The sequence below is a fragment of the Perissodus microlepis genome, chromosome 9 (genome assembly GCF_051167445.1).
Source record: "Perissodus microlepis isolate ML-2025 ecotype Zambia chromosome 9, ASM5116744v1, whole genome shotgun sequence".
Classification (NCBI taxonomy): domain Eukaryota; kingdom Metazoa; phylum Chordata; class Actinopteri; order Cichliformes; family Cichlidae; genus Perissodus; species Perissodus microlepis.
Window position 1 is genome coordinate 1744570 of NC_140469.1, and position 26998 is coordinate 1771567.

The 26998-nt window shown below is 43.7% G+C and overlaps 1 protein-coding gene across 10 annotated transcripts in view; it reads right to left on the reverse strand.

The window, feature by feature from the left end:
- Nucleotides 1-482: 482 nt before the first annotated feature.
- Nucleotides 483-26998, reverse strand: part of LOC146379864 (uncharacterized) — a 117391-nt gene continuing 90875 nt past the window's right edge. For 5 of the 10 annotated variants that reach the window (XM_084938723.1, XM_084938724.1, XM_084938730.1 and 2 more), the window contains 10 exons: nt 17871-18802; nt 16985-17242; nt 15516-15690; nt 15366-15428; nt 12242-12534; nt 11420-11476; nt 9391-9483; nt 8627-8708; nt 8390-8502; nt 483-4760 (listed from right to left, as the gene is read on the reverse strand). In XM_084938723.1, coding sequence (XP_084794849.1) covers nt 4458-4760; nt 8390-8502; nt 8627-8708; nt 9391-9483; nt 11420-11476; nt 12242-12534; nt 15366-15428; nt 15516-15690; nt 16985-17242; nt 17871-18802 — 2369 coding nt within the window. In that variant the 3' untranslated portion in view covers nt 483-4457. Of the gene's footprint in view, nt 4761-5088; nt 5282-8389; nt 8503-8626; nt 8709-9390; nt 9484-11419; nt 11477-12241; nt 12535-15365; nt 15429-15515; nt 15691-16984; nt 17243-17870; nt 18803-26998 lie in introns of all 10 variants that reach the window. The other 5 variants (XM_084938720.1, XM_084938728.1, XM_084938722.1 and 2 more) reach the window with 5 other exon arrangements.

The window sequence follows — 26998 nt, forward strand, 5'->3', positions numbered from 1 at the left end:
GAGTCAATGGACTGTTTCCACAGGACTGTGGAAGCGCTGGTATGGCTTCTGTCCTGTGGGGACGGGCAGGAACACTTTGTGTGTTTGAAACTTTTCCCACATCGCTGACATCAGTGTGGCTTCTCTCCAGTGTGGATAAGCAGGCGTCTCTCATCGTGGCTTTAACCCCTTGAACACATTGCTCACATCGATCTGGCTTTTCCCATCCAGTGACAGATTGATCATCATTACTTTACTAGAAAAATGAGCTGTCTGCTTACCTGTCCTGGTACAACCACACAACAAGGTCCACTGTGAGCTGTTGTTTCGTTTAGCATTTCACACAAAGCCTACATTTCACACTAGCAACATACTTTTACTTTAATGGCTTTAATGGCCTGGATGTTTCTCATGTTTTAAACTTTCTGCATATTCTGTTGTTTTAATTTCGGCGTACCTGCTCGAGAGGAATGAAATACACACAAAACACATCAAATCAAATGTGAGTTTTAGTCCAATTTATTTGTTTAATTATCACATCACTAATTAACAAGTAATCACAATAAATTTTTTTCCAAACCGAAAAATAAAATTCAAATTATGAAAAACAAACACACACACGCAAAAAACAAAACAAAAACAAGGAGGTTCTTCAAATGACAGAGTAAGTCTACCTAACACATCCCATAGTTTTTCAGCATGCTCTGCAGGTACAGTAGGTGTTCGTTAGCTAGTGTTACACTTGCATGTCAGGTGTGAGTGTGGCAGCGTTCGATGAAGCACTACGAGGCTCCTTGGACAGATTTCAGAGGAGCTTTTATTAAATAAGCCAAAATGTTAGCTACGGTTCATTTTCTCAGCCTCAAATAAGAATGTTTTAGGGTCTCTGCCCTCTGAGAGCCGTAACAGAGCGGCTAATAGGCTTTGATATGCAGAATGTCCAAATGACAGGCCTGTATGTGGACCTCTGTGCCCACTGTTATGCAGTGGCATGTGATTCAGGTGCATTAGCTTCATTCCCATTTAGCTTTATTCTTTTATTATATGAACCTGCAGAGGTCACTGTATGCTTACAGAAACGTTTCTCATCTCTTAGGACTGGGCTTGCAAGCATGATTTCATAGTGTGCAGACATACATGTGCGTGCACTATACATTTTGTTAAAAAGGCTGCAGTTAATTAAATAATTAAGCACATATACGTTTCCTGTTCAATGTTTCTAAATCGAGCTGCTGCCACAACTCCAAATAAAATCATCTGCTATAATATTTGAAAGACTTGAAGAAGTGCTGCACTGGGAGTCTCAATTCTGGGCAAGATGCAGTCTGTAAAAGTGGCTGTGACAAATTTGATACTTTACACCCTCCAATCAGACGAGCACGACCCCCACAGAGCTACAGGAGCACATACGTTATGTCTTTACTGCACTTATATCTCAAAAGACATTCTTTACTTCGGTGGCCCCTTTCAATAAAAACAGGTAGACCTTTTCATTTTTGCAGTTCTTAAAAACAGCCATAATAGTTATGATGCTTCCTTAAGGGTACTTGGAAAACTCCCCACCAACCAACCCTGCTCGGTATCTACTTTGTTTACTTCTTATATTTTAGGGGCCATGAAGAGGACTACAGAGCACATCTGTACACCCGTGTAGTGGTAAGTAGAAACTCTGGGAGAAAAGCAAAGCTAGAAGAAGTTGGGACAGGCACAAGGAAGCTTTTTGCTAGAAGACAGCTGCTGCGGCGCAAACAAAGCAATTCAACTGCTTGATGACAGCTTTTATTAAGGCGCCACCATCTGCATGTGAAATATTCCCAAATACAATTCCAAAGACATTGGTTGACTTCCCGTCCCTGTACTTCTGTAAAAAATTAGCAATGACTAAATCAATTAACAGCTGAAGAAGAAGAGAGAGGGCATGGGCATTCACACTACTGCAAAAGCTCACTCAGAATGAAGGATCACTTATTCCTCATTATTTCCACTCCATAACAGTCAACCCTCGCTGATACACTCAAGCTTTAAGGTGCTAATTAATGTCATCAGAGCTTTTCTACAAATCACTGATTTTAGTGTCAGCTTGCACTGAAAACCTCTGTGTTTCTGTAGTTGGATGCTATTGCTAGAAAGAGCCTAATGAAGCTGAATTTGCATTTTGCTTTTTGGGAATTTTGCTACATTTGACAAAAACAATGACTTTGCAAACACAGACTGGAAACAACTGTGTGAGTAGTTCAAACGTAAGTACTGTTCTTCAGAAAACTGTCGGGTATACCTCAAACATTTTGGCAGTTACACGATGAGTTTCACCTCGCGGCGTCACAATGTTAGCTTAGATTATTGTGGCCAAAAGGATTAACAGTACTATTTCTTATTGTGATATCAACAGAAAATTACAAACAAACCTCTCATGCTAGTGAGGTAACATTTTCAAACATGGTAGCTACTGCTAGCTACCAGAAGCTTGTTAGCTTCTTTCAACGCATTGTTTTGGTTTTATAATTTGGAACTTTGCTGTTTTACTTCATTGTCATAAACCCTGTTTTCAGACACAACAGCAGACAGCTGTTTGCAGTTTAAAAAAAAAAAGCACCAGATTGGAGGCAAGTACAGTTAGCAGCTGAGTGGTGAAAAAAGCTAGCCGCTAACTGTAGCATGTAGCAGCTAAAGAGTTGGTTGAGTCGGAGATAAAAAGAAAATGCTGTTCTTTTATTAAGCTAAGACGTATTACATGGACTGAAAAGGGCATGCTACGTTTGCTAACACGTTCCCCATCCTAACTTTATGAGATAATGTTTTGATCTATCATGTTTTCATTTGCCAGTCAGTTAGATGTATGGTATCAGTTTCAGATGATACCCAGCCCTTGTTATATTACTTTAACGACTGCTGACAGAATCAGTTTGACAAAGCCAAAAGAGCAAACAAACAAACAAAAGAAACCCTCTTTAAATCCTGACAGTGGCTGACCTGTGTGTGTGTTTGAGCCACGGAGTTGGTGCATACAAATCTGTGGTCAGCTGTGAAATTCAATCATGATTTTAAAAAGGGGAAACAAAGATTACAAACTGGTTCTTCCTCTCTGTTTCCTTTAAAACATAAATCAGCTAATCTCGACACGTAAATTGACCAAACCACAACACTTTCATAATGGACATCAGCCTTTAACCTAAAGTCATATTATCTGGCCATGCATTACAAAGGCAACATTTGATTACATTGCTACAATAGAAGAGGATAAAGCCACATCGTCCCCCGCTGCTGTTCCAACAGGACACAGGAGTGTCAGCTGAAGCTTTAGCCAAATGCCAAACAACATGCTACCATGATCCTCACACACCTGAATGGGACAAGAAGCACTATCAGGAAAGGGTCACTTACAGGATTTCCTTTTAACAGCAGCACCAGGTTTCTCCTGGCATTTCCTTTCACTCCCTCTGAGCAGTTTTAGGTCAGAGCCTGGGTCAGCCTCATTCGCTGTACTTCAAAATGACAGGAGGCACATACGATACACACAGCTCCTTCGACTTCAGACATATTTCATATTTCCTCATCCACATTTGGGCTGCAGACTGAACTTCATCTTCCTCTATTACGTTTCAGAAACGTTCAGGTTACAGGCTTCTTGCTATTTTGCCATTAATAAAAAAACAACCCTTTTCACGCTTCTAGCCACGCCTGCTTTTTCAACTTCCTCTCTCCCTCTGAATCTCTTTCGTCACTGTGTGCCTTGGTTTAGAAAAACCTGTGCGTGTTTCCAAGATTTTCTGATCAGACAAAAAAAAAAAACGACCGCCCGTTGTATTGCTTATGCAGGAAGACACTATAAATAAATACAACTTTGTTTTAAAATTGATGAAGGAGGAGGAAAGGAAAAAAAAGACGCAAGAAATAAGATGAGCAGAACACCAAAGCTCATTTTTACACGATTTGTGTCACTCAAACACATCATCACAAACACAGAGAATAAAGAGTTAAACAGCCTACATGTTGTCTAGCTTTATTTTGTTTGTCAGCGCGTTTATGGTGAGTGTTGCTGAAGAGAGAGGAGGAGACGGTGAGATGAGTTACTATGATGTCACTGAAGCAGAGAGTAAGTGGATGCAGGTAACAAACAGCCCCTAGAGTCACAAAGGAAAGAGAAGCCAGGGTTTCCATGCTGTTTAGTAGATGAGTGATTTGCTGCTGACACCTGTGGGTGCGGATGCTACTGGGGGAGGGTGATGGAGAGCACAGTCTGCCACAAGGCTGTGGGGTGAAGAGGATCCAAGCAAAAACCCAGAATGTGAGAAAACCTTACTGTGCCCTCGTTTCCCCTTCGCCTCTCACCAGGCACAGTCTACACAGTCACTCAGCCAAATCTAGCAGGGCGAGGGTGACGGCGCACAATCAGTGTGAGAGGAAAAGCATAATGGAACTACTCGATGGGTCAAAATGTAGCAATAGCAGGTTAGAGATATTAAGAGGGGTCACAAAGGTCACGATCCCTTTAAGGAGCTGCTGCGGTCGACCCCCTGGACCTCCACCTGGAGCTGCAGCGAGGAGGGGGCGGAGGGGGAGCTGACGCAGCCGACCGAAGCCAGCGACTCGATGAGGGAGACACTACGAGTTGTCGGTTGCTGTTGTTGTTGGTGGTAGTTGGTGTGTAGGGAATAAGAGGAGCCGTGTGGGTGGGGTCTGTTACTGTTGTTGTCCTGTGGGGCTAGCCAGGTGACGATGTCAGCGCCGTGGTCCGTGCGAGAGCGAGCATTCTCGCGGAAGTTGAGCTTGAAAGACTCAATCTAAAGCAGAAACGTTTGGGGGAGGAGGGGAGGACAGGTAGGGAGAGGGGGAGAGAACAAGAACAAAGAAGGAAAACGGGAAAGACAAGGTGGGAGAGGGGGAGGCGGTGACGTTGAGGGGGGGAGTTGAAATGAGGAGGGCAGAGGGACAGCAGAATTAGATGCCTGTAAGATAAAAGATGGTGATGTGATCAGGAGCTTTGGACAGCAGACAGCACAACAATCAGACACTCGGCTCAGCAGGACAAGTAGGTCCAAACCTTTCCTGCCTCCTCCTGGTTCACTATGTGGGGATCCCACCCAAACTAACACACCAACACATACTTACTTGTCTCTGGGATGTGTGAGTCCAGAGCCTGGGGCTCCTGGAGGCCCTCACTATGACAGGGAGCCCCGTCCTTCAACCCATTCTTCAGGGCAGCGGGGCCCCCAGCCTGCCCTGGCTCGGAGCCTGGGGCCGGGGCAGGGCTGCCAGTCAGGGGGTCCCCACTCCCCTCTGTTGCCTCCTGTGCCCCCTCAGCCTAGAAACACATAGCAGGATGTGTCAATTGGTGGGGATGGAACAACCTGGCTCCAAATCTCCATCGTCATGGCTGAGACGTAAACCTATAAGTTTTAATTATTATTATAACTTTTTTGTGAACGGCAACATGAAGTTCTTCAAACAGCAGTTTATGAGTAATTTATTTAGACATTTTTGGATGACAAGAATTTGATTAATGCAGCTAGAAGGATGTGGAGCCAGACTGAGGTGAGGTATGGAAGCTCTGAAAGGTTCAGCGAGAAAAACGACTTAACCTACATTGCTGTCTTACGACTTAAAAACAGGTGGAAATAACAGATTTTGCCAAGATATTCTGTAAAATAGTCCTCAGACTTGTACAGGTTAGCATCTTCAGTGAAGGATCATCGCTGGTGATGAGAACTGGGTCTCCCCAGCAGGTGACTTATTTTCAGATGAAACGTCCAAAAGGGAATCAATTCACGAGTGGAACCAGAAGTGTGCTCGTCCTTTCCCCCAAAGATTCACCAGGTTATGAACCTGAAATTGTCCCTGATGGTTAGACAGTCAGTGAGAACTCCACTGCAGTGTCCTGAGTTAATGTGTGCAAACAGCTTCAGGAATGATCTCGGCAAAATCCTTGTTCCACCTGTTCCCCAGTGCTGCACTCTGAGGTAAAGCTACTGGATCAGTAATGGAAAGTGGATCCTTTCCCCTTTGGTTGGGAACTCAGAGCTTTCATAGTGGAAAAGAGATGGAAATACAAAAGACCCAAAAAACAACAACTTAAGAATACAATATTACAAATAACATCCGAGCATGCCCAATGAATGCAATGATAGAAATATAACTGAAAGTCAAACTCATCACCGAACAAAGCTGATGTAATGTGAAGGACACGTCTCTACAAAGTGCCAACGTTAGCTTCTCCCAGTTAAATCCACTTTAAAATCCTTCTCCTCACACACAAGTTCTTTAATAATAAGGTTAAAGGTCAACCCAACAGAGCATTTCACTCTCACACTGCAGCCTTAGTCGTGGGTCCTACAGTTTTTGAAGTCGAGCTCTCAGCTTTCCTCTTCTGCTCCCAGTTTGGATCCATGAGCAGACTGTTGCTGACTGCTGATTTGGAGCTACATAATAAAACTGAATTGAATTGAACATTATTCTATCTTGGACGAATTTAATGTCACTGTAACAATTTCTCCAAAAGCAAAAATCAAAACCTGTCAGAATGAACCAAAGAGGCCTGAACAGCTGTGCAGTTTATTGGCAATCACTGAGAAATGAGCCAGGAAACAGTTTTCCCTTCCACGGAACGACCACAGTCAAGACGCCAAAGAGACTGTGTGTGTGTGTGTGTGTGTGTGTGTGTGCATTGTAATGAAGGAGCACATCACACAGAGTAGTAATAGACACTAAACATTCGATTGTGCAACAATAAGGAAAATGCAGAACACGTCGGTCGTTTAAAAGGAGAAAAGGTTCAGGTTCTGCATAAATCTGGATTCTGCAGATGTAGATGGTGACAGAATGGAAAAAGGGGAAACTGTATCCTTTCATTCCTTCCAAAATAAAGATACATTTTACAAAGCTGTGCAAATCAGTGCCAAAAATAGACTCTCTTATTTTGATGTTTGTTCTATTCGTAGCAATGATCACAAAGATCACGATGACCGGGCAAGCAAACTAGTGAATGAGGATGAAGATGTGACGATGTGGTGACCATGAAACACAGACGGGCTGCCATAGGCTGAGGGGACAGGTGACATCATTATCATTTGATGAACTGGTGAATTTATATCCATTCTTTTATGTAACATGAACATTTTGAACGTTTTTAGTTTTTATTAAAAAAACCAAAACCAAAAAATGGGCCCTTTATCTGTCACGGCTGCTTTCTGTGTCTCTGAATGTGCTGGGGGAGCATCCAGACGCTTTCACAACAGGAAGCTCAGGAGACAGGAAGCTGGCTGCAGGGAGGAGGGTTCGAGGCCGGTGTATGAGGCCATCCCAGCACCTTACACCAACACAGAGGCCGAACGAGACCAACGGAAAAAGCCAGAGTCTTCTTTTTTTGCCCCGATACACAAGTAATCCCACGATGTAACACATTTTTAAATACTAACATGCAGACGCATGCAGACCGGAAGGAACTGAATTCACAACAGTGTCCTTCAGACAGAGGTCAGGGTTAGAGGGCGATGCTGCGAGACATCAGATGCAAAGCAGTTTTAGAAGGTTCTGATGTCACATGTCAGTGATTTTCAGGATGGGATTTTTTCATAAATTATTATTTTATTCTGATTATTCTTCTGATGAAATGATCCTACATCTGTGAGAGTGAAGCCAAGACAGAAGAAACCAACACAATCCTGAAGAAGCAGGTTTGGTCTTTTTTAAACTTAAATTCAGTTGTGACTGTTTATTGAAATGTCCTTGCTTCGCCCTGTGAGGAGAAGTTGATTTATGTCGACTTGAGCTCCCAGAACATAAACTCCACAACAGTTGTTGTCTACAAGCTACAAGCAAAGTTTGCCTTGAGACCAGGGCTGATGCTCCTGCCTCAAGTCCTACTTCTGGATTCATATCTGCCTGGATCCTGTGCCCACTGACAGTTACAGCTCACACAAAAAGCTGTGAAACTGAACTGCAGCTTTCATACATGAGGTTAAAAAAATCTATATTGTTCTTATTTCATTCATTTATCATAACTGTCGTTAGTCTCATGAGGGATTTAGAAACACGGGTGCAGTCACTTCATTTTAATACCAAGAGCGCTTTTTCCACCGTTAAATATGGATGAAATCAGCAGGAAACTGTGTGTCAGTTCGCATGATTGAAATATTCTCTTTATTTCGGGCCTTGAGAGGGTAACTTTCTTTGTTTTTTCTGTCGTGTTGTACCAAACCCTGACTCACCAGTTGTCCTTCATATTAACTGTAACTGTTGTTACAGCGCTACTTTCTTTATTCATGAAAGCGAGTCACCCCAGCTGTAGCTGGCATAGGACACGAGTGTTCATCGCTTTCACTCTTTGGTTTGTTGACTGATCAGAAACAGTTCAGTGGATTCAGAGGGACGTAAACACAGCGTGCACGTGTCGGGCTGTGGCTCATGATCTCACCTTGATGTTTCCTCCTCCAGGTGAATGGCTCACATTGTCCATGGAGCCCACTTTGGACTGAGCCTTTTCCCTAAAGTTCACTTTGTGGGACTCGATCTTCACATCGCCGCCTCCTGCAACACACACATGTACGCAGATGCAAGCTTGTGCAGTCACAGACAGCCTGCAGTGCTGATGTATTGATTCATTGTTGTTGTTTTATGACAGCAAACTCAGAGCACACAGTTTTTAGCTCACCAGGCTTGTGCTTAAGGTTGTCCTTGGAGCCCAGCTTTGACGTCACCTTACTGACGTCCACCTTCTTGTTGAGAATCTGCACCTGTTGAATGTCACAAATGTTTCTTCTTTAATCCACAGATTTGTGTAAAAATGCTCGACTGGGGTTGAATAAAAGGACCAATCAGAAAAAAGAAACCTTCTAACGTCCTGATTATACTTTGAGTTGCCAGCATCAGGACAAACTGCACACTGAACAAACCGTATCTTCTAGTTTCTTCGTCCATGTTGTAGAAAAATGTTTTTTTGTGAAATATGTTTGTGCTGAACCCACGACAGAGACTAAAGGGAGGAGCTTGGCACAGCATCATTACAGGAAACCAGAAACCCCAGATTTCTCTCAGTGATTTTGTCCTTACAGAAGCAAGACAGCCAATCAGAGGGCAGAGGCTCCTGTTGGGTTGAGTAGGGTTTAGTAGGTTAGTGGGAGGGCGGGATAACACAAGACAACTTTAAGGAAGCGAGCGGGAGTGTGAAGCAGGTTCTGGGGAGGGGCTTGTACCTAAGCTTGGCCAGCATGCCAACAACTACAAAGCTCCATTTTCCAGCCAAGAGCAGCATTTACGTTACGAACATCGTCTTACATTTCTCTTCTTTACACTGTGCTTCTCTTACAGCATTTCATCTGTGGCCTTCCCTTCATTCGAGCCATTTGAATGGGCTCTAAATATCAGACTAACTGGCCGGGACATGTGGGCTCTGGTTGTGGGCCAGACAGTACTTACATTCCCTCCACCAGGAACATGCTTCATATTGTCCTTGGAGCCCAAGCGAGATGTGACGTGGCTGAAGTCCAGCTTTTTGGAGACTATCTGAACCTATATGGACACAGCATAGCAGCAAGAGGGGAGCAGAGAAGAGCGAGGGAAAAGAGGGGAGGAGATGATAGAGGAGAGGTGAGGTAGAACAGAAGCAGAAACGAGAAGAGAAAGTGCAGGGAGGAAGAAGTCACCATCACAGGTAGGGTTAGAAAGGAAAGGATAGAAGGCGTGAGCGAGGTTCTCTTTAGCTAAACATAGCCGCTCGTTCAGCATCGCTGCTGTTTAAATAGAGATGGAAACAGAGCACGTGGAGAAAAGGACAGCTGAAGGCCCCAAAGAGCACACCGAACCTGCTTTATGAAGCGCACACATGCAGCACAGCACACAGACACCGGGCCGGCTCACGTCTCGGACCCTCATTAAACTCTTTAAATGGAGACGCTGCCGTACACGTTGGTTTGCTGAACTAAACATACACCAAGAATTAAAACACACATATTATTTACAATACGTCAGGTTAGACTGCTAGACCCAACACACACAGTCTGCATCCAAATGAGTTTAGTACGGTGGCCCTGAGAGGTCAAACACACCTTAACAAAACAACAGTAGGCAGAAAAATGCAAAAGCTCATGAAACACAGCAGACGTCGAATAAAACACGTGAAAAATAGAAGAAATGCAGAAATAGCTAAAAACTAAATCACAAAGGAAAACAGAAGCGTTTCTGGGGACACGAGAAGTGACAAGCTAACAGGCTAACAGGCTAACAGGCTAAAGGTCAACATGTATCTACAGCTTTATATGAAACACATCGATAAAACACACCTGCACCTCCCTCACAGCACCGATGAGTCCTCTGCTTCTATTAAGCATGTTTGAATTTTACTTGTAATGAGTGCAGTTCATTTTGTTTTGTGTCCCAGAAACACTCGTGTTTTGTTTTCTGATTTAATTTCAAGCTTTTGCTGCAGTTTTTCCTACAACTGTTGTTTTTTATTCAACTTGTGTTTTTTGGTGTTTTTCTATTTGTTTTGTCACCCTGACCTACAATAAGACGGAGACAAAAGAAGAAGAGCAACAAGCTGCATTTGAAAGGTCCATAGATGACGTCTGTAGCTGTCTGGGTCCAGAACATAGTTTGGTTGCACTGCAGTCTGTGAGCTCGGTAAGCACGTTCCTGATGAATTTATGCTGTAAACGTCTATTTTTAAAGTCCCACTAAACACAGGTGTTCATGTGTAAATTATGATCAGTGGGTGGACCCACACTGGCCATGCCCATCTTTTATATACAGTCTATGGTAATGATCACACGTACCAATCATGTGCGGGTGACTGTGTCCATGTGTGACTGATCTGTATCTGGACTTCAGTGACTCGGACGCCCGTTAACAGTTAACATTTAAATGAGTTAAGGTCAAAGAATAATTCGTGTGCTTCTGTCACTTTTGTAATGCAAACTGATTTTGTGTCTGTTTACGTTTCATTGTCATGTCAGTTCTCCTATATTTACAGTTTGGCATGAACCTGAGAAAAATACACTTAGACTCCCTGGATGGTGTATGGATCATAACACGTTTGGAATTGAACGTTTTATCTTTGTCCACAAACTAAAGATTTAGACTGGGAGAGCAGCGGCTTGCTTCAAACAGCTTCTCTGCATCGTGTTAACTCACAAGCTGCTTCAAAGGCCAAGGTTAATTATCTTGGTTAATTAATGAGCAGAGGGTTCAAATTTAATTACAAATTAACCATAAATAATCCGATAACTAATTTCCCCACAGACACGTCTGATGTCCGTGTTGGGAGAAACTGAGAGAACAGGAGGCGTGTGCAATTTCAAGAGCCTCCAGTATACTGGCTAGCCTGCTCTTGTGCTCTCACTGGGTCGAGTTATTAAAAAAACAACAGAAATGAGAAGCAGAGAAAGGCAACCGGAAAATATATCAACAGAAAAGAGGGTCATGGTGGGAGGATGGAGAGGGAACTCACTTTGCCCTGGCTGCTTTCTTTGGAGGTGAAACCCCTGCTCTGAGAGGAAGGAGGCACCTGGGGAGACAAGTCCACGCAGGGTCAACAACAACACCTCGTTAAAAAACACAGGAGGAGGAGGTCAGAGTGCAGAGATTGTTTGGAAGCACAGCAGTGAAGGTAAGGAGTGAGGGGACATGGAGGTGAAAAGAAGGAGGGGAGCGAGGAAGAGTGGAGAGTACATGCACAAGCAGACCCCGATCAACCCGATCGACTCCACAGTACTCAGTGCTCTGCTGTCTCATTTACACCATCGGACTGTGAAACCAGGCAACAACAGAACCAATGAATGAAATGGCATTTTTAAAATGATCATTTAAGGTTAATTTTCTGTGTTACTGCAAATTAAGCAGCTTTTGTCCATCAAGTAAATGTTAGACTTCCTGTAGCAATGACCCCCTGATCTCATATCTTAGCAGTTATTTTGTTGACATTCACAGAAAACTACACGAGACCAGTGTCGTAAACCTTTTTCGACATCCATCCTCTTTCTAAAGAGCCTTGATGGAAGTTGTGTGTCTACAATGACAGTAGATGTACATGCAGAGGACATCTACTCGACAAACACAGCGAAAAAGAGAAGAAGCAGAACCATGGAGACCATTTTACTTCAGTTAGTGAGCTGATAGGCTTTTAGTGGGTTGGACAGGTAGGAACCCACAAGAGGTCAGCGTCAGATGTGAAATCAGAGTTGCACAGTCCACTTCCTGTTAGTCCATGTGCAGTCGGTGTCAGAGAGCACATGCCACACTCATACAGCGGTGAAGCCGCAGCAAGACCTACCTTCCCTCCTCCGGGCTGGTGCTTCATGTTGTCCGTAGAGCCGATCTTGGAGCGGACGTTGCGGACATCGGGAGCTGTGGCGGGGCGAGCTGTGCTCCGGGAAGCGGTGGTCGCTGTGGTTGAAGAGGCGGCCCGCGGGGCGCGGGGCACCGGGGGCTTCTTCTCTGGCCCCGTGCCTGCGGCGGAGGATGGCGTTGCTGGTTTGGCTGCTGTGGTTCGTGTGCGGGAGGCAGTGGTGGTGGTGGTGGAGGCAGTGCTGCGGGTGGTGGTGGTCTTAGGCTTGCTTGAGTCAGCTAAAGGGAGAAAATAATTATACAGAGCTTTATAGATCTCTCTGCCAAACTAGAATTATGATCGCAGCTTTTTCAAACCAGACTTGTAAAAAAAAGAGGATAAAAAAGCAAAATAAAATATGGTGGGCATGCATATCCAAGGCAGGAGCCCCCGGACGACACAGCCCCTGGGATCCCCGGGACACACAAACCACTCCACCACGTTAGGTAGCGATTCACGGACGCTATACCAGTCTGAGGTGGTGAAGAGAGAGCTGAGAGTGAAAGCAAAGCTCTCAATTTACCTGTCGATCTACGGCCCTACCCTCACCTACGGTCACCAGCTGTGGGTAGTGACCAGAAGGATGAGATCGCGGATACTCTCCCTTACAGACGGGTGAGAGGGTGAGAAGTTCAACCATCTGGGAGGGCTCAACTGGAAAGGAGCCAGTTGAGGTGGTTCGAGCATCTGACGAGGTGACCCTGAATTTCTGAGCAGTAGTGTATAAATACTGCTACAAGCCGACTTCCTGTCTTTATTGTAAGCTAGGATAATCACCTCCTGGCTTTATATTTAATGCACAGCTCTTAATGTAAAGCTCTTGGTTATTTCCAATGATGTTAAACTCTCCGTTAAGCATCTTAAAGATGCGTTTTCAGGAAGACTAAGAGTTTCGACATTATTGCTCCGCGTCTTCTCAAAGATGCTCGAGGGGTAATAACAAACACACAACGCTGCCCGTTATCAACCTTAACATAAAAACCTAAAATTAACATTACAGAAAAATATACAGCGGTGCAAAAACCCCGTCTGCATCCTTTTCTCTGGTACACAGTCACCACACGTATCTTTGAAGTGAGGGAAAGACGCTTTTAAAGGGGAGATATTCAAACACCATTGATTTTCAGTGCTGTAATCCTCTCTGAGTAAAGACACTTTAGCTCCAGCATCCTAAGCCAGCCTGCACTGATGCAGTGCAACATTTGCACCAATTCAAATCTGTCAGTTCACACACTTTGGGCTGGACTGTATGCCAACTCTTCTTTCAGAGCGCTGAGGCATCCTGGACCACATGTCCTGCTGTCAGTCCTCCCCGGGAGCCTGTCGGATATCTCCGGCTCCCGTTAAGACATATTTAACGGAGGAAATCCTCCCCCTCGCCTTCAAGTTTCTAAAGAGTAATTTGACTTTCTGCATGAACCCTGGCAGATTAGACGAGCTGAGGCTGCATCAGCAAAGAGCTGCAAACTCCTGTCAACAGCAAGGGGACAGTAATCCACAGGCTGCTGCGGTGAAGGTTTTTAACTCTCCAGAGCCTTTCAGCAGTAAAGCCTCCCTCTGCATAAGCCTGCCCAGCATTGTCACGGTCAGACACAATGAGCGCGTTCTGGTGTCGCAGTCCTGCTGACAGCTCTCCTGGTGCCAAAACATAAACTACTCTGTCAACAGCAGGAGAAAAGCCACAAACGTGCAGGAAGAGACAGACTGAGGCGAAGTGAGGAGAGGATTACAGAGAAGAAGAAACAGGAGAGAAACATATGCAAAGAGACGGCACAGATGGGAGGGGGCACTGCGGAGTACCACGGGATCCTTTCCCTCATTACATCAATACCAACTGCAATACAACTGTCTGTATCTACACTGGACTGTGCAATACTTTAACTGAGAACAGAACATGCACCACGGTGTCGACCCCCGAGCGGACGAGCTGTACACAGTGGCTTCAGTACACCTGTTCACAGCTTGTTAATGCAGATGACTAACTGAAAGCACTTAGCCAAGCAGGTATGGTCAAGATGAGCAGCTGAAGTTTAAACTGAGAATCAGAATGTGGATAAAAATGATCGACTGTGACCTTGAACCTGGCTGTCGGTGCCAGACGGGTTGGCCTTTATAGAGACTGGTCTGAAAAATGCAGAAGACCACACCTCATGTCAGCAACGAACACAAAACAGAGGCTAGAGTTCACACGAGCTCACAAACAGACTGTACAACAACCTGGTGTGATGAGCCTGAGAAGGGTCAGTTTAAACTACAGGTGTACACAGCATCAAAGGCTGGATCCATACGTATCAGCGGTTGAAGCTGAAGCACATTCTGCTCTTAGCGTTAGCTTTCTGAGCTGGGATGTGGAGCAGGAGATCTGTATGATGGATGTGTAGCAGACAAATGCTGTCATCTAAAAAAGGACAAAACCCTCTGAGGAGCGTTTCCAGCTGAACCTTGTTGAATCTGTGCCATAAAGAGTTAAAGCAGTGCTGTAACCCAAACAGAACCCGAGCCCGTACTCGCTGCACTCCGCTGATTAGTGGGCGTGTTTTACTCGTCTGTGCCACATGTCAGAAGACTCGGTAGCTCTAAGGTGGCACAGGCAGATTCTCACTGCACCCATATATATAAGTGTGGCCACGGATAGTTCTGCTCAACCCCATCACACCTGAGTCCTCGTGCTTTATTTTCTCCAACAGTCCTAACTGCATACACTTCATTGTGACTCCGTCTTAGTCTATTTTTACCTTGTTTAGCTTTAATACCTGTTTTGTTTGTTTACCATATGTTTTTATTTTGTTGCACTAATGTAAGGTGACCTTGAGGGTCTTTAAAGGTGCCTATAAATAAACTGCATTATTATTATTATTAAATGTATTATCTGCAAGTCTTAGAATGACCGAACAACAAACATGTGCTTACACATGTACTAACAAAGGAAAATAAACAGACTACACACAGGCGTCTGTGCCAGCCCGATAGAATATAACTAATACTCTGAGCGAGGCCTAATGAAAATGCTCTGCTCGTACTAACGACAAAGTCAAAGTCTAATAAGGTCGGACACTGTAGTGGTTTCTACCTGTTGAAGTCCTCGGGGTGCTGGGTTTCTTCTCCTCTCCTGGTTTGCTGTCTGTCTTAGAGGCTAAAAAGAAAATGTTTAAACATTTGTCAGTCGTGTAATTTATCAACACAATAAATAAACCGAGTGTAAAGAAAGCCACACACATACCCAGAGGCTTTTTGGCTGCAGCAGTGGTAGTGGTGCGAGTAGATCCTGCCGTGCGCACTGGTGCAGTGGTTTTACTGGCTGCTGTGGCAGCAGACGTGTTTCTGCTGGCAGAACCTGTTTGATTTGAGGCAGCAGTGCTGGACTTTGTCACTAGGGGGCGCTTCTCTGTTGTTGTCTGAAAAGAAAAAGAGAAAAATAAATCTGGGCGAGGTAATGTGTCATCCAGGAAGAGAGAGAAGAAACTAATGAATATGGGCAAGCATCTGCGGAGCGATATCAAATCAACAAAACAGGCAGCAGCAAATTAGGTCACAAAGCATCTTCAGTGTGCCTGGATGTTGTGATCAGTCCAGGCAAATGTTTGCTGGCCTCACTGAGATATTCAGGTCAAAGATTTTGCCCCAATTGGCGGAAGATATGGACCCAAAGCCCTCAACGATGATTACACATTTCACTCAGCAGCGTGTTTGCCTCTTGTAACCCTCAGAGCAGGCTAACCTTCACATTCAGCCGAGCCGTCCTGCAACATGCTGCACTGAGTCACCCTGCACCTCTGGGTGCTCAGCAGCTCCATCAGGGCTGTTAATATGTTGTTGGTGCCACAGTGTTTACCTTTAAGGAGCTCAGCAGAAGAGGCTGACAGAAGGTTGACTGCTCTTTTTGGGGAACAAGGCATTAAAGTGGACAAGCCAATTAATAAATGGAACTTTTTATTCTATTTTATTGCCAACTCACAACAACATTTGACCCGAGGTGCTTTATATTGTAAGGTACAGACCCTACAATAATACAAAAGGCCAACAATCATATGAGCCCCTATGAACAAGCACTTGGTGACAGTGGGAAGGAAAAACTCCCTTTTAACAGGAAGAAACCTCCAGCAGACCCAGGCTCAGGGAGGGGCGGGGCCATTAGCCATGAAAGGTTAGTGTCACAGCTTCGTCCTGACATAATATCAGTTCAACTAATTCTTATAACTGCATGTTTGTTGGATAAAAACCAAGTAAATATCTGCATAGTTACTATAAAAAAACACTCGTGCGTTTGTCTGAATTCAACACATTTTCATATAACACAGACGGCTACAGTAAAACACTCCTGTTCATTCAAACGAGAGGCACAGCTAAATGTTTCAGCGTGTTTAACCCTCTTGGCTTTTTTCCTGCATTTCCAGCTCACAAACTTTACATGCATTTACATTTTCACAGTCTCTGTGAGCCTGTGCACGCAAACAGACCAGATGGCAAAGATTCATGACCAAGGGGGAAACAGACGGTTGTTAGAAACTCCACTGATCCTAACTTTAGTTAGAAAAAGCCGAAGAAGTAAGAAATCTGTTGTCCTGATCGATGTGGATGAGGTTTAATAAAATCACTTCAAAACATAAGAAGGATTCATTGTGATGACGTCAATCGTGCAGCTCTGAGCAGGCTGCTGCCGCTGACCGCTTCCTGTTAGCTAAAACTTACCTTGGGTTTAAGCTCACGTGTCGTGCTGGTGGAGGATGACATGAGGCGGCTGGCAGAAGTGGTGGAGGGTCGCTTAGACCCTGCAGCTGTTGTGGAAGGTGCTTTAGCTGTGGTTGTTTTTTTGTCTGTAGTGTGGGGGGTGGAGGTGGTGACAGAGGATACGGGACGCTTAGTCAGGCCCGGAGCAGGACCAGCAGCACCTGCAGTGCTCGGACGCATTTTGGCAGCTGCGCTTGGTTTGGTTGCCCCGGCAGCAGGCTGCGATGCAGGACCAACACGCAGGAGATGGGTGGATGATGGATGGAGGGTAAAACCAAGGAAACCAAGGAAAATGGATAAAATTAACAAAAATGATGGTAACAGCAGCAGGGTCAAGCAGCACAAGCAGCAATTACGTCACAAAATCACAAAAAGTGAGAACAAAAAAACACACAGAAAACAAAAACAACTAATACTTAGCATTTACTCTGTCGCTTCAAGGCAGTAAACACAAACACAACCAGGACAGAAGCTTAGGCAGCATGCACGCTCTGCGGCTGTCTTTAAAACGCCCTCATGCCATCCTGTCCTCCGCTCCCACGCTGCAGGTCTCAGATGCTTTCAGCCATCATGTCTGTATTCAGCCTGATATTTATTAGCAGTTTGGATGATTTATGATGTAAGATGCAAACTGCCATGAAATTGTACGCTGCTATCATTTCGACTTGTTACCGCATTACTGTAGCGTGCCAACATTTAGGTATTACATTTGAAATTCCACCCTGAGTGGGGCGTTACCCTCGCTGTAATGTTTTAAACTGTGATACTAAAACAGTGTTTTATCAGAATGATCCTAAGCATACGCCAGGAGCAACATTTCACTCTTGCACCTTCCACTAATCCCTACCTTGGTCTTCCTGTCTGCCAGGTCTTTGCTTGGTGTTGAAATGCTTCCATTCGCTGAGGGTTTGGCAGGTTTTTTCGGCTTGTCTCCGTCTGCCTTTGCAGCCTTGTCCTTCTTCTCATCTTTCTTCTCAACCGTCTTTTTGTCTTCCTGGGTTTTGTCCGGCTTCTCTTCCTTCTGTGTTGTTTTTTCCACCGGCTTCTCAGACGGCTTCGCCGCCTCATCGTCTTTCTCCGTCTTCGTGGCCTCGCCTGCGTCAGCCTTTTCTGTCTTGGCGTCTTCCAGCTCCGCTGTCGCCTTTGTCTCCGTGTCAGCCTTCTTCTCTGTCTGGTCACAGCTGGTCTCGAGCTTGACGGATGTCGGCTGTTGCTCTGGGGTCTTTTCCACTTTGTTGATGTGCTGCTCTTTGCCGTCCTTCATTTCAGTGATCTCGGGCTTCTCTGTGGTCTTGTTCTCTGCTTTGTCCTCCACTTTGGACACTTGGGACTTGTCATTTTGTGCAATTTTGTCCACATTCTGTGCTTTCTCGACTTCAGCCTCCAGCTTTTCTGTAGCCTCCACTTTTTCTTCTTTCTCTGCTTTATTTATCTCTGATTTGTCTGACAATTCTTCTGCTTTCACTTCATCCTCTTTCTCGGGCTTTTGTTGCACAGGCGGCACTTTCTCTGTCTCCCTTTGTTTTTCATCCACCTTTTCTATCAGTTTTTCTGCCTCCTTTTGATTTTTATCCACCTTCTCTTCCTGTTTCTCTGCCTCCTTCATTTTGTCTTTTTCTCCCTCTTTCTCCACCTTAACCGGACTCTCACTGCTCGTGAACTCAACCTTTACACTCTTCTGCTCGACTTTATCCACAGGGTCAAACAGGTCCACCTTCTTCACACTGTCCTCCTTCTTCTCCTCCTTCTTTTCTGTCTTCTCTGTCATTTCTGATTTTACTGAAAAGAAAAATGACAAAAAATTTTTTTTAAATAAAATGACAGTCAATAATAGCAGAGTTCATTCAAACAGTTACGCAGTCCCACAAGAACAAGCTCCAGCTCAGGACTTCCAGAAACCAGGAATTCACCACAGACTGCAGGCTCATGTAAATCTGTCCACAGTGCATAAAGAGAACCAACAAACATCTCTGCTGTTGGTTCAAAGCTGCAGCTTCTCACTGAATCCTCCGGCCACACCGACACAGAGATCACAGTAAATACTGTAGAACAAAAGCAATCTGTTTTTAACTTTAGTGCTGGTTTACTTTTACTGGACAAACTGGACGAAAGCACAAAAATATGTGATTTGATTCCACGACACAAGCTCTGAGGGAAGTGAGAGTCTTACACAGGTTAAAATAAAAACTGAACTCCAGCTTTTAAGTTCACTGGTGAGGAAGTTACTGTGTTTATGAACAAAACATGAAACGTGATCATTACAGAAGCAAACATGCATCTGAAAACCGACTTCACCGAGCAGTAAAAACACAAACTCATTCACGGGTTTAGGATTTTTGAAGCACTCTGTAGTTGGTTTTTCAGTCTCTCTGTATTTCTCAGTCTTGAGCTTCCCTGTCTGTTTATGTGTGTTTCACGGGTTATAGTAACTTCCTGTTTTATTTTGACAGTAACCTTTAATTGTGCATTCTGTTTCACTTCCTGTCTTTGCTCTTTTCCTGCCCTTGTGACTGTCTCATCTGTTACTCTGCTCTGTGCTCCCCGACTATCATTTTGTCAGCTTATCCAACCTGTCCTGCGTTTCCCTCGTATCAGCTTCCAGTGGATTCACCTTTAAAGGGAATTTTCATTGGGAAGTGACTTTTTCAAAAAGCTAATATATGTGGAATTTCCAGTTTTACACCTTCCCACCTGTTGTGCCAGTCCTTCACAGTCCACCACCAGCAAATGAACATTTTAAAAAGGTTCATAAACTGAAGCTCTTGTTTGGTTTTTGTTTTAAAGACAGATCTCTTTAGTTTGGTTAAAAAACAAAATCTTAGGTCTGTTTCTTTGATATGTTATTTTTGTTTAAGCGTTCAACAGACAAAATTAACCCCAGTCAAAATTTAAAGGCAACAGGAAAACTTATGAACTGAAAACTTTCAAACTGAACTTGTGAACGTGGAGCAGACTGCAGATCTGGAGATGTTGCTTTCCCTCACGCTGACTCACTAAAATGAAACATTTGCATCATTTGACCTCCAGTGATGATGACCCCACAGTGGGGTGAACTGAGTCCCATCAGAGCCGCTCACTCTGTGTCCCAGCTGAGGAGCTGGATCCCTTCATGTCCACATTTATGAAATGAACATGACATAACTGATTCAGTCCTGCCCTCCAACCTCCTGTGGAGGACAGAAGCGATGCTTCCTGTGCAGACGTCACGATCCATTAAAGAATACTGCATATTATATCAGTGCCCTGTACTCACAAAATGACTGTTTAATTATTATTTTATATGCTCAGAATCAGTGTTGACACCAGAAATGAATGAAGCTTGATATAAAATGTGTTTTGTCATGTAAATGCATTAATCCTTTAACAGGCCGCAGTCATCCATGAGCAGCATAAGGAGCAGCCGTCATGCTGAAGCCATTGTGACTGAATTTCAGCCACAGATGGTTGTCAGATGGAGCACGCTTGTGTTTTATAGGCAATTCATGAAGAAATGTCACATCATTTAGGCTAATGGGGAGATAATGAGTCATCTTGATTATTCAGGAGCCATAAGTAGCTCATTTGTCAGCATGTAGAGACCTGAGTGTGGAGGGACTAGGCCTGATCTGTGTCTATCTCTGACTAGAACTAGAACAGGAGTTAGCACAGAGTAAGGTCACCAGTGGGATTTTATGGGACAGCCAAGCGGCAGACGGTTGGCCTACAGAGACGATGGGCTTACAGGGGGAGGAGCTTGTTTCAGACAGGATGAAACGAGGCTGCACTGACACCCAGGAAAGGAAACATAAGGAATATATTAAACTGGGAATCATGCAAAGCTAGGCGATGTAATCTGGTAGAGTCCAAGAAAGAGTTTTGGTGCTGGAAAAGCAAAATAGTCTCCTCAAAAAAGGGGAAAACCCCAAAATACGGACTTAAATTAAGGACACATAGTGCACTCAACAAACACAAACAGGCTGTTCAGCTTCGGGGTGAACAGACTGACAGGGAAAGTTCACACGACACGCAACTACTCAGGCCTGGGACTACACACAGCAGAGCCAGTGAACATAAAGAGGTGATTATACACAACTGAAAGCCGAGCTATGATAACAAGAGAAGAACAAACCAAAGTCTATTTTCTATACAGCAAACAACGAGCAACTCAGGAGATCAACCCAAGCCCCTAATTAGAGCAGAAATGTGATACGTCTCACAGCTGTGGTGAAAATGGCTTCGTTTAATCAGCCAGCAGGAGGTGACTCCCAGCCCACGCTCCCACAGCCCACTGCGTGAGTCTCTCCCACAGGAGGCCTCAGTCGATTTCATTTATTTCTGCTGATTGTGCCATAGTTAGTCACTATTTCACTGTTGTCAACACAGCAGACAGAACACTGCTGGATACAGTGACAATGATGTGGGCTTCATAGATAATTGGCAAACCTTCTGGAGGAAACCTGGTCTTGTTAGGAGAGACGGCATCCATCCCACTTTGGATGGAGCAGCTCTCATTTCTAGAAATATGGACAAATTTATTAAACCCCCCAAAATATGACTATCCAGAGTTGGGACCAGGAAGCAGAGTTGCAGTCTTACACGCCTCTCTGCAGCTTCTCTCCTCCTGCTACCCCCCCAAAAACCCATCTCCATAGAGACTGTGTCAGCTTCCAAAAAGACAAAAAACAAACTAAAAACCAGCAACAAACAACTTAAACATAAACAATTACAAAGAAAGAACAATACAGTATCCACATCTGAACCAAAGAGTAACACAGTGAAATGTGGATTATTAAATATTAGGTCTCTCTCCTCCAAGTCTCTGTTAGTACATGACTTAATAATTGATCAACAAATTGATTTACTCTGCCTTACAGAAACCTGGTTGCAGCAGGATGATTATGTTAGTTTAAATGAATCAACACCCCCGAGTCATTCTAACTACCAGAAACCTCGAAGCACAGGCCGAGGGGGCGGTGTGGCAGCAATTTTTCACACCAGCCTATTAATTAATGAAAGACCAAGACAGACTTTTAATTCATTTGAAAGCCTGATGCTTAACATTGTCCACCCCAGCTGTGAAACTCAGAAACCAGTCTTACTTGTTATCATCTATCGTCCACCTGGGCCTTACACAGAGTTTCTGTCTGATTTCTCAGACTTTATATCTAATTTAGTTCTGAGCTCAAATAAAATAATTATTGTGGGTGATTTTAACATCCATGTAGATGCTAAAAATGACAGCCTCAACATGGCATTTAGTCTGTTATTAGACTCAATTGGCTTCTCTCAAAATGTAAAAGAACCCACCCACCACTTTAATCACACTCTAGATCTTGTTTTAACATATGGCATAGAAACTGAACATTTAACAGTGTTTCCTGAAAACCCTCTCCTGTCTGATCATTTCCTGATAACATTTACATTTACAATAATTGATTACACAGCGGTGGAGAGTAGATTTTATCAAAGTAGATGTCTTTCTGAAAGCGCTGTAACTAAGTTTAAGAATATAATCCACCCACTGTTATCATCTTCAATGCCCTGTACCAACACAGAGCAGAGCAGCTATCTGAACACTACCCCAACAGAGGTTGATTATCTTGTTAATAATTTCACCTCCTCACTACGTACGACTCTGGATACTGTAGCTCCAGTGAAAACTAAGGTCTCTAATCAGAAGTACCTGACTCCGTGGTATAATTCTCAAACACGTAGCCTAAAGCAGATGACTCGTAATCTGGAGAGGAAATGGCGTGTCACAAATTTAGAGGATCATCATTTAGCCTGGAGAAATAGTTTGCTGCTTTATAAGAAAGCCCTCCGCAAAGCCAGAACATCTTACTATTCATCACTGATTGAAGAAAATAAGAACAACCCCAGGTTTCTCTTCAGCACTGTAGCCAGGCTGACAAAGAGTCAGAGCTCTGTTGAGCCAACCATCCCTTTAACGTTAACTAGTAATGACTTCATGAACTTCTTCACAAATAAAATTTTTATCATTAGAGAAAAAATTACCAGTAATCATCCCACAGATGTAATATTATCTACAGCTACTCTTAGTACCATTGATGTTAAGTTAGACTCTTTTTCTCCAATTGATCTTTCTGAGTTAACTTCAATAATTACTTCCTCCAAACCATCAACGTGTCTTTTAGACCCCATTCCTACAAAACTGCTCAAAGGAGTCCTGCCATTGATTAATTCTTCGATCTTAAATATGATCAACCTATCTCTAATAATCGGCTATGTACCACAGGCCTTCAAGCTGGCTGTGGTTAAACCTTTACTCAAAAAGCCATCTCTAGACCCAGCAGTCTTAGCTAATTATAGGCCAATCTCCAACCTTCCTTTCATATCAAACATCCTTGAAAGAGTAGTTGTCAAACAGCTAACAGATCATCTGCAGAGGAATGGTTTATTTGAAGAGTTTCAGTCAGGTTTCAGAGCTCATCACAGCACAGAAACAGCTTTAGTGAAGGTTACAAATGATCTTCTTATGGCCTCTGACAGTGGACTCATCTCTGTGCTTGTCCTGCTAGACCTCAGTGCAGCGTTCGATACTGTCGACCATAATATCCTATTAGAGCGATTAGAACATGCTGTAGGTATTACAGGTACTGTGCTGCAGTGGTTTGTATCATATCTATCTAATAGACTCCAGTTTGTGCATGTAAATGGAGAGTCCTCTTCACACACTGAGGTTAATTATGGAGTTCCACAGGGTTCAGTGCTAGGACCAATTCTGTTTACATTATACATGCTTCCCTTAGGCAGCATCATTAGAAGACATAGCATACATTTTCACTGCTATGCAGATGACACCCAGCTCTATCTGTCCATGAAGCCAGATAACACACACCAATTAGTTAAACTGCAGGAATGTCTTAAAGACATAAAGACCTGGATGGCCGCTAACTTTCTGCTTCTTAATTCAGATAAAACTGAGGTTATTGTACTCGGCCCTGAAAATCTTAGAAATATGGTATCTAACCAGATTCATACTCTGGATGGCATTACCTTGGCCTCCAGTAACGCTGTGAGGAACCTTGGAGTCATTTTTGACCAGGACATGTCCTTCAACGCACATATTAAACAAATATGTAAGACTGCTTTCTTCCATTTGCGCAACATCTCTAAAATTAGAAATATCCTGTCTCAGAGTGACGCTGAAAAACTAGTTCATGCATTTATTACTTCCAGGCTGGACGACTGTAATTCATTATTATCAGGATGTCCAAAAAACTCACTGAAAAGCCTTCAGCTAATCCAAAATGCTGCAGCAAGAGTCCTGACAGGGACTAGAAGGAGAGAGCATATTTCTCCTGTTTTGGCTTCCCTTCATTGGCTTCCTGTTAAATCCAGAATTGAATTCAAAATCCTGCTCCTCACATACGAGGTCTTAAATAATCAGGCCCCATCTTATCTTAATGACCTTGTAGTACCATATCACCCTATTAGAGCACTTCGCTCTCGCTCTGCAGGCCTACTTGTTGTTCCTAGAGTATTTAAAAGTAGAATGGGAGGCAGAGCCTTCAGTTTTCAGGCCCCTCTTCTGTGGAACCAGCTTCCAGTTTGGATTCAGGAGACAGACACTATCTCTACTTTTAAGATTAGGCTTAAAACTTTCCTTTTTGCTAAAGCATATAGTTAGGGCTGGACCAGGTGACCCTGAATCCTCCCTTAGTTATGCTGCAATAGACGTAGGCTGCCGGGGGATTCCCATGATGCATTGAGTTTTTCCTTTCCAGTCACCTTTCTCACTCACTATGTATTAATAGACCTCTCTGCATTGAATCATATCTGTTATTAACCTCTGTCTCTCTTCCACAGCATGTCTTTTATCCTGTCTTCCTTCTCTCACCCCAACCGGTCGCAGCAGATGGCCCCGCCCCTCCCTGAGCCTGGTTCTGCCGGAGGTTTCTTCCTGTTAAAAGGGAGTTTTTCCTTCCCACTGTCGCCAAAGTGCTTGCTCATAGGGGGTCATATGATTGTTGGGTTTTTCTCTGTATCTATGAAGCGCCTTGAGGCGACTTTTGTTGTGATTTGGCGCTATATAAATAAAATTGAATTGAATTGAATTGAATTGACAGGGCACAGGAAAGCATGGTTGTAGGATTTCAGTCTACTTCAGTACCCCAAGTGTTCTCGTTCTTTTCTCTGCTCTCGCAGACTGTTGTTGTGATTTAGCTCTATAAAACTGAACTGGCCTGAAAAATGAGGAAAAACAAACCAAAACAAAAAAAACAACGGTAACGGGGCGGCCATTTTGGCTCCTTTAACTGCTGTGCTTGTTTCGGTTTCACAGATCCGTGCTGTATGGTAGGACGCTGCATTGTGTATCAGGCCCAGCTCCTGCAGTAGAACAGTGAGTAAAATCACTTCTTTCATGTGTTTTTCCTACGTTGCACGGCCCTGACTTGCTACAACCTGCTTTATTAACAGAGCTGCAGAGGCACCAGGATGCCCGCAGTTTGTTTTTACTCTTGTATAACACACGGCTCGGGACAACAGAACAATGAGCATCTGGGTGCAGTGAGCCAATTAATCTGAAGGTTTCATTAACATAATGATAACACTTATAGCTCATTAAGGGCCGTTAAGCTTAGACTCTCCTGAAAGGAACTGACTCGACTCAAACCTCTTTCCTCTGGCCTTATTAATATGATAAAATATGCCCACCCCAGTCTCTTAAAATGAGTCAGTGTCTGAATTTCAAAGAGATGAGTAAAAACAGAAACGTCTGACACATGGAAAGCAATAACTGGGACTCATCTGCATGGCATTTTTATGCACAAATTGCCTTACTGGGAAAATTTCCACCGGGCTCTTTGGACTTTGGCGAGATACTGACCTAACATGCACGGTTCATGAAGGTTCATGAAGGTTTCTTACCCTCAGAAGTTAAAGATAAGATGCTTTCGATTTTACACTAAGTTCCATAATCAATCTTTGGCCAATGAATCGCTCAAGATGAAATTGTGTTAATAACCGAGGCTTCAGCCATTAATAAACGATTCAGGATTAATGTGTAAAGCCGTCCTTTTGCTCCTCAAGTGGATTATGTAAATCAGCTCTTTCAGATGCCACCTCATTAAAACTCCCTGCTCCACCTCACTACTCAGCACAAGCTCTGTGGCTGAGAGATCGTCAACAATGGTTTTAGTGTTGTGTTCAGCCTTTTGGTAGAAAACACGCTGTGGAGTTGTAGCAGCACAGAAAACAGACTTTGTGTTTTACTGTCCTCTGTGTTACTCTGCAACATTTGGGCCTCACAAGAGTCCAGGCTAACACCACTTAATCAATGAACACTGTGTGCACTAGGCTTTAACTCCTTTACAGGCTTGCGGCATAACTGCTGCGTGTTACATTAGCGTAGGTTAACTGTTGGCATAAATGAGGTTGCTCTCACATCCTGTCACTTGCAGTCAAGGACCTGTTTGAAATCATTTCTTATGGCATACAAAGGTTTGCTTGTATATGCACATATGACACGGAAGAGGAAAAACTGCAGTTCCTCTAACCACCACCTGTGGAAGTGGAGTCAATGCTAATGCTAATAAAGAATTTAGCACTCCATCCTCTGGTCCAAATATCGTTACTACTGCCTCATTTAACAATAAACAAAATAAATAAATAAATAAATAAATGCTGGTGGCCACCTGTGCTACCCCCAGCCTCCTGGCCCATATGGAAATGAAACAGAAAATGCTTATGAAAGACTTGCATCAGCTTTAGCTTGCTTCATATAGTGAATCATAGAAGGCTCATCCAAAACATACAAGTTTCATTTATATAATTTTTCTAGGGATCTTATATCTGTTTTCACTCTTGTATGCTTTTCATACAAGTTTCACGCAAGACAGATACAAACTTTATAAGATTTATATATATCTTTTCCATATGGGGGTATTAATTTGAAAATCCTAGATTACTTCCTTGTTCAGTTATTGCATCGAGGTCGAGGTCACTGACATTAAAAGCAGGGGTAAAATAACC